At 43.0% G+C, this 8,275-nt stretch overlaps 1 gene segment (V, D, J or C); it reads right to left on the reverse strand.

Moving 5' to 3' along the window:
* Positions 1 to 7,105: 7,105 nt before the first annotated feature.
* Positions 7,106 to 7,735, reverse strand: LOC132488091 (T cell receptor alpha variable 12-3-like). The segment is given in 2 exon segments: positions 7,106 to 7,470; positions 7,684 to 7,735. Coding segments are annotated over 2 exon segments (417 nt in total).
* Positions 7,736 to 8,275: the final 540 nt, after the last annotated feature.

The raw sequence follows: 8,275 nt of genomic DNA on the forward strand, positions 1-8,275 counted from the left end.
CATATGAATCAAATCACAAATAATAATTTAGAGTCATAATCATGTATATAAAATATCTTAAGCGTATCAGCTTTTGGGTAAAGTTGTTTCAGAGGAAATGAATATGTTCCCCGGTCTTGGATAGCCCTATTAGAATTCATGTAATATTTGATACTGTGAATTTTGGTAGTGGAGGTCTATTTTCCTATAACTTCGTTAATGTGCTGTGAAAGGCTGGAAATTTTTGTTGAATGTGTAATTTTATATTATATTGTGAATTAGTGTGACTCCTTATAAAATGTCTTAGAGATTTTCAGTAGTTTAATCCATTGTATTTGTTATATTTGGGGGGGAGAGTGGCCTCAAATTCTTATTTTGGAAGTAACTGGAATAACTGTTTCAAAAAACAGTTAAACTGGGTGGCTTTTAGATTTTCAATATTATATTACAAATTATGTTCAGTTTGTTCATTAGTTTTCTGTAACACTTGCAAGATTGGAAATCTAGGTATCACGATGGCTGATTTATTTTAAAATATGTCAGTATCACACAGTGAAACATTATGTATGTGCTGGAAGTTAAGTTTCAAATCTGGTTTGAGAATCTATACAGCACTCATTGCGAACATATGCTGTACAGGTTGCCCTAACTGAGAATTTATGTGGCACAGCCTGTCAGCTAATATGATAACCGAGTGCTTCAGTTTTCCACACATGATCAACACCTGAGGCTGTGCTAATTATCCTAAGAATGCTAGAAATGATTTTTTTAATAAAAATCAATCTTCACCTTTTTGACTTAAGAACTCTGACGCTTTCTGATGTATTTTCTTCAGTGTGGGGGGATGGGGAGGGGAGTTGATGAGGGGGCATCCCTCCGGAGAAATTCATCAGAAGACCTCCGTCCCACATAAAGTCTATCTGAATGTGGCATGGCACTGGTGTTGAAGCAACTATTCCAGAGATAAGAATTCCCCAGGGCCCAGCCCATCCTGCCCTATTTGCCTTCCCAGAAAAAAAGACCCTCTTGAAAACTCTCTCGAGTTCTTGAGTCACAAAAAGTCCCAAGGTCTCAGGAGGTTTGTGTTCAACTCCCCTTGCAGACTCAGGCACTGTGTCCCTCAGAGCACAGAAGTATTCAGCCGAGTCACTCCAATGGGCTGAGGGTTTCCTCAGGTGGAAGGAGGTTTCACTCCTCCTAAATTCAGCCTCAAAACCTTTGATGCCTGTAACATAGTTGTTTCCAGATGTGTACTTCAGGAGAAGCTGGAGTCCTTGATTGGGGTACTGCACGTACCAGAAGAGATAGGGTGAAACAGAAGATGAGTAGTTGCACCTTAGCTCCAGACGGGCTCCTTCAGAGACAGTGATGTGGCCATCAGGCTGGGTCACCAACTGGGCTCCCGTTCCTCCTGAAACATCAATGCTGTGTAAGTAGAAGCAGGGCAGATTTGGCTATGAAGAAAATGTGTCTCTATTCAGATTCCAGTTAGAACATGGTCACTTTTGTGAAAGTAGAAAAGGGAATGGGATGTTACTTACTCAGGGCAAAAACCATCTCAAGCGCTGGGATGAGAAGCAGCAGCATGGCTGAGCAGTGGAAATGCTGCAGGCTCCTGAGCAGGTAAGACAGGTGAGGCCCAGGTCACTGAGCCTTCAGAGCCACAGGAGGAGACGGAAGGTTGAGCTGGATAAGTCCCTTGCTTTAACAAGGTTAGAACTGTTAGAAAGTCTTTCTCTTAATGAGTTTGGATCCTTTCTGGCCTCTTGTTCTTGTCACAGGTTCCTATCAACTCAGACATCAGTGAGGATACAGCAGCTGGCTGCAGGAGGAGGGGCTCAGTGGATGGTGAGGATGGGCAACAAAAACAAATGTCTCCTTTGTGCAACATCGCCCTCTGGAGGCCATAGAGAGAACCAATGATCCATAAGAGCTGACTTGCATTTCAAAGATGTGATCATCAAATCTTCACCAGAACGTGTTTCTTCCTTCCTGAATCTGTGATGATGTCATCTCCTGGAGTACGTGGTATTAATCCTAAAGTAAATGAGAAATGGGGATTTGTAACAGAAGAGTAATTTACTTCACTGAGGAATTAGTTACAGAAGACCATATACTAGACTTTGGAATATCATTGAGAGACTATTTTTTTTTTTAAGCCATTCATGAGGCAGAAAGAAAAAGATCAATTGCCTCAGACGTGCTGAGCTTCATATGGCCTTGTGCTGCTGGATATGAGCATTATAGCAGGTGAGGGAGGGGGAGAGAGTGTTCCTTTATTTGGTGCTAAGAGGGAAAAAACAAATTAGATCAGAGACTTTTACTTAAAATCAGCCTGGAACACATAACATTAATTATTTACTCAATGCAAACTAATAAAAACAACAGTTTTCTTTGTCAAGCAGAAAGTCTGAAGATGATTGGTTGAGCTCAGATGAACAACTTTGACATTTGTTAAAACTATGAGAAAATAACTTGGGCACCACATGCTTAAGTGGAGAAAGTGAGAGTCCTGTTCCAATTGACAATGGTCAGAATAGACCGGCATATTAGGCCAAGTTAAGGGGACCTCACACTAAGAAGAATGCCAACAGAGGAGTACCTGCAGAGAAACCTGAGCAAAATTCTCAAGGTAAGGAAAATGTGGCATATAAATAAATGATTCTGGAAAGAATTGTGAGAAAAAGAAAAATAAACCTACATGAATTCAATAAAGCTGGAAAGAGTGCAACCAGCAGAACAGAAATGAGAAGAATGTCTGCAGGTACAGAGGACATGGGAGTAGATTGACAGTGACATTCAAGGTAGCGAAGCAAGCAGCATCCCATGCAGGTAGGAGACAAGATCTGTCAATCAAGGGACATTCCCTCTGTGGTCTAATAGTGAGATGAAACTCTGAAGGGAAAAGACTTCCCTACCCAACTTATTTTAACACAGAGACCACTGAAACCTCAAACTGAAATAACTAAGAAGAGAATTCTCAGGTGAAATGAGAATCTGGCCAGCTGGGGTCCTTTTCACAAGGTCAGAACAACTTCCTCCTTTCTGAATACTCCATTGACTTGTACCAGCTTGAAATCAGTTCTCCCTTGTGCTTCTATTCACTTCTTGACCCTGTCGATAGATTTTCTTTCACATGTAAGACCAAATCATATGGTCAGTTTGAAACTTTAAATGATTCAAAATATCTAATCAAGCATATGTACTTGCCTCCCTTCTTATCAAAGTTCCCACTGAGATAAAATTTACAAGTATAAACAGTATAATGCTAAATCCATAATGTGAAAATAATAAAAAGGTGAAAAATATCAACAGTTCCCATAAGATAGAAAGTAGGTGTGAGTGTACTGATGGGTGAGACAGAGACAGAGAAAGCACAGTCCAGAATGAACTAAGAGAAGATTTTATTGGAAATGCACGTGAAGGAAACTTACTCCTCAGGAACCTGTAGGGATTCTGGACTGAGAAAGAGAATAGGTATGATGTAGGGCAGGAGGGACAGAACATGGGGACAAAATGAAGGTCAATATGTGGAAAAGCTATACTAGTCTCCCTCTGTACCCTCCATCCTGCTACTGTGCTTATACGTGAGAAGCATAGTAGGCCAGCCTGTACATGGGCATTTGATGTTCACTAAAGTTGAAATAAAACACATGGAATGCTAATTTTTCCTGTGAGTAGTTGACAGAGTTAAGCCACCTTCAAACTGATATTAGGTGCAGGGGGAGGGGAAGGAACAAGTTAATAACCAGTTCTCTGCTCATTCATCCTAAAAAGAAGTCTGCCAAGTAACATGGTAAGTCCACATGCCCAGACTACTGGTCAAGCATCCCATTCAGGAAGAAACCTTGTGCTGAACATGGACACAATGAAATATGGAGTCCATCCTGCTACCCAGCCCTTCATTCTTAAATAGAAACCAAGAACAAAGTAACACTAGTCATTTATACATGTAGATATGGTATCTCTTTCCATTCCTGGAAGCCCAGAGTCTTCAGCTGTGAATCATCGGAGTCACTTATACCTGGATCCAAAGTTATGGTGGAATGTCAGGCTCTATGGTCTAGTATGGGAATGTAGTATTTCGAGAATGACCAAAGGAACTAAGAGAATAATATGCTGGTGTCTTGGTCACTACTCTCAAAAAATCTTGAGTCGGGGCTTCCCTGGTGGCGCAGTGGTTGAGAGTCCGCCGGCTGATGCAGGGGACACGGGTTCGTGCCCCAGCCCAGGAAGATCCCACATGCCGCGGAGCGGCTAGACCCGTGAGCCACGGCCGCTGAGCCTGCGCATCTGGAGCCTGTGCTCCGCAACGGGAGAGGCAACAACAGTGAGAGGCCCGCGTACTGCAAAAAAAAAAAAAAAAAAAAAAAAAAAATCTTGAGTCTTGGCTTTGAATAATAATTTTCATATTTATTTAGATTTTTTTCTCTTAAGTGGTTTACCCTACGTTATTTCAATTCTTCCAGATTTGTAAGACCAGCTGTTTAAATCTCATTAAATGAAGAAGGAAATTAACTTTTTTTTTTTTTTTTTTTTTTTTTGTGGTACACGGGCCTTTCACTGAGCACAGGCTACGGACGTGCAGGCTCAGCGGCCATGGCTCATGGGACCAGCCGCTCTGCGGCATGTGGGATCTTCCCGGACCGGGGCACGAACCCGTGTCCCCTGCATCGGCAGGCGGACTCTCAACCACTGTGCCACCAGGGAAGCCCGGAAATTAACATTTTAAATACAATAATTATAAAGTCCATCTGAATGCAAACCATGTGATAAGAGAGTTCCATGATAGCTGTAGACATTGCTGGTGCCCAGCCTAGATCCCCTTTTCCAGGTCAGTGTACCCAGTCCCCAGCTGTTGCAAGTGTTGGCTACACTTGGCTCACAGTTGCCCTCTTCCCCAGAAAACTGATCTATGCCAATAAAGGTTACCATTCTCCAGTAGGGTATACCCCTGCTCAAATGACTGCTTTATTCTGGGGTACAGAGGTCAGCTGTCTGGCCCCGTTGATTCACGGTGGGAGGGATCAATTCTGTGGTGCTTTTCATGCTCCAGAGATCCCCATGAGGTCAGGCTGCATCAAGAGTCCAGCTGAGCCACATACATGCTTAGCCTTTTCCCTTCCACCTTCACTTGCTTTTCTCAAAAAATTATGGATACAGGGCTTCCCTGGTGGCGCAGTGGTTGGGAGTCCGCCTGATGCAGGGGACACGGGTTTGTGCCCCGGTCACGGAAGATCCCACATGCCGTGGAGTGGCTGGGCCCATGAGCCATGGCCGCTGAGCCTGTGCATCCGGAGCCTGTGCTCCGCAACAAGAGAGGCCAAAACAGTGAGAGGCCCACACACTACAAAAAAAAAAAAAAAAAATGATGGATACAGGATACCCCAATTTAGGTTTTGCTTTTAAGGAACTCAAGACAGTATGCTACCACCTTTAATCCTAAACCAATCCTGAAATACGTATAATAGTATAGCCTAAAACCAAATGGCTCATTAGTAACAAAAGATATTCAAACCAGCACCAGAAACTAGGCTCTTTCCAGTGGCATCAGAAGGCACACAAGAAAAGAGAGATGAGAATTTGACCATCTTGCTTCCAGCACAACTTCATGCCGTTCCTCGCTGACTTTCAAACGTTTGTTCCAAGATGTGCAAATATTTGTAAGTCCTAAGTCTGCAGGCTGAGAATTTGAAGCAAATTCTGATTGGATTGCATCATTTTAGTCACTGACTATGTGAACAAAAGCGAATAAAACTCTTAATTCCTCATTTCCAAGTTGTCCCACTCTTTGGACTACATAAACAATGTCATGTCTAACAGACCACAGCTTCAGCTTTACAGTGAGGGTGACTTTTAATTTTTTTCCCTCTAATTCAACTTTAGATTTGTTATAAGGCTGAATTTCCATCAGGCCACAAACATTTTTCCTGGACTTGGGTGTAAGTTATAGGACAATTTCACAGTGCAAGGGAGTCAGGAGAGGGGGAATGTTCATATCCTTGTTGGTGCTCTCAACTCCCCTCACCAACATTTTCTAAAACATACTCAGGACCATGTGGTCTTTGACAGTTGATCCATGTAGGTCTTTAATTACCATAACAAAGCTCCTTGGTGTCTAGAATTTTTTATTCCAGATGCTACTCAGAGATCCGTCACAGGAAATCTGAAGTCCTTCTGTGCTCCCATGCCCTGCTGCGGTTATGGGACATTCTATGGCTGTAGCTAATTCTACCATCTCCAGCCATACTCAAGTACATAGGAAACAATACACTCTCTCACAAGCCTCAAGCCAGGAACTCTGAGTTCTACTCAGCCTTACTCAAAAATGGTAACATAAGCCTTCTCTGATCTGAGCCCCTGCAACTGTCTAGGCTTTTTCTTTCAACCAGTTCTCACCTTCTGACTCTAGTCCTTCCATCCACTCATCAAAGGTATCCTTATGTAATCCACCAGTGGGGTAGCAGTTGAGGGTGGGAGTTCTGTAACGAAAATAACTCCTGATTACAACTTTTTCAAAGTAGTTGCTTAAGACTCCTTTCTTTTGCATTTCTGTTTTTCCATACTGGTTTAAAGTAATGAATATCAAACACCTTGAATAACTACATGGGGAAGGAGCAAGTTGGGCTAAGAACGTAAGGGAATATCTCAGTTATCATATTAAAATGCTGTTGCCATATATAAGAGGATCATAATACCAATCCCATTGAGTAAATTTGTGGTATAAAACTAGAGTACAGGGCTTCCCTGGTGGCGCAGTGGTTGAGAGTCCACCGGCCGATGCAGGGGACACGGGTTCGTGCCCCGGTCAGGGAAGCTCCCACATGCCGCAGAGCGGCTGGGCCCGTGAGCCATGGCCGCTGGGCCTGCGCGTCCGGAGCCTGTGCTCCGCAACGGGAGAGGCCACAACACTGAGAGGCCCACGAACCGCAAAAGGAACCCCAAAAAACAGTACAAAGAGAAGACTAGAAAATACTTCAAACAGTCATTCAGACCAAATTGTGTCTTTAATTTCCCTTCAGGGTCAATTCTTTTCAGACTTATAAAAATATTTCCCTCTGTTAACTCTTAATTCTCATTTTCATCTACAAAGCAAACAGAATTGCTGTGCCCTGCAGCCTAAGCTCTACATCAGGCATTGCTGGGGCCCCACCAGGTTTGGGTACAGATTGCAGGTGCCTGGGGAGCACTGTGCGCTCACTGCACAGAGGTAGGTGGCTGAGTCACTTGGCTCGGAGTCTCTGATGAGCAGGGAGACATACTTGTTGGCTTTATTGACATTGGCTGTAAATCTTCCTTCCTCTTTGTCTTTATTCAAAGATCCGTAACTGTAAACGAGCAACTCAAGGCCTTTGCTGGGGTACTGTCTGTACCATAAGAAGTACTGAGAAGCACTGTCAGTATAAGTGCAGTTGAGAGAGGCGATGGCTCCCTCTGGAACATGCAGAGATGCAGGGCTCTGCTCCACTCCCTTCTGCTGGCTCCTCATCCCTGTGCAAAGAGACAACGAATGGTCAGTCGAAAAAGCCTGGCTGGGTAATGGGTGCTTCCTCTGCAGAATTTAAGTTATCTTTTCACAGGCCTCCCACCACTGCCTTCCCTTATTTAAGGGAAGTAACATTCATGTTTCTATCCATGGGCCTACAATAGAGAATGACTCCAAATACTTTACTTTATGTTCCCATAGAAATGACCCAAACTCACATGTTAACTGAAGCCACAGGATCACTAGTAAAACTCTTGAGGATTTCCTCATTCTTTCCTCCCCTGGTTCACTGAGGATTCAAATTTTAAACCCTAAAAAAGAAAAAAAAATGAGTCGAACTCAGACATTTCTAATTCTTCTGCCTTAAGAATCATAAAAAGAATCTGTTCTACCAGTGAAAAAACAAGATTTTTTTCACCACCCCTGCTACGCCACCGAGCTCCTCCTCTCATATACCTCTCTCTCTCTATCTCTCTCTCTCTCTCTCTCACACACACACACACACACACACACACACACACACACACACACACGGTGGAATACATGAGAGCTTTCCTCAGAGTCTCTGAGAAGACACTGCCATCTTGTGGACTCAAGACAGTGATCAAAGAAATATTCAAAACATAGACCCTTATTATGTGAACTGATGAAAGTAAAAATCTGCCACTTTAGTAAAATTAAAAATTTGAGAAGCATATGGTCCAAGTCAATGTGTGTGGGGAGACCTTGATGTGTATGTGTATGTGTTTTATATCAAATGGCAAGGCTTGTGTGAGCAAAAGCAGTTATACCAAATGACCAATCCCTCAC

Source organism: Mesoplodon densirostris, chromosome 4 (assembly GCF_025265405.1).
Source record: "Mesoplodon densirostris isolate mMesDen1 chromosome 4, mMesDen1 primary haplotype, whole genome shotgun sequence".
Lineage (NCBI taxonomy): Eukaryota > Metazoa > Chordata > Mammalia > Artiodactyla > Ziphiidae > Mesoplodon > Mesoplodon densirostris.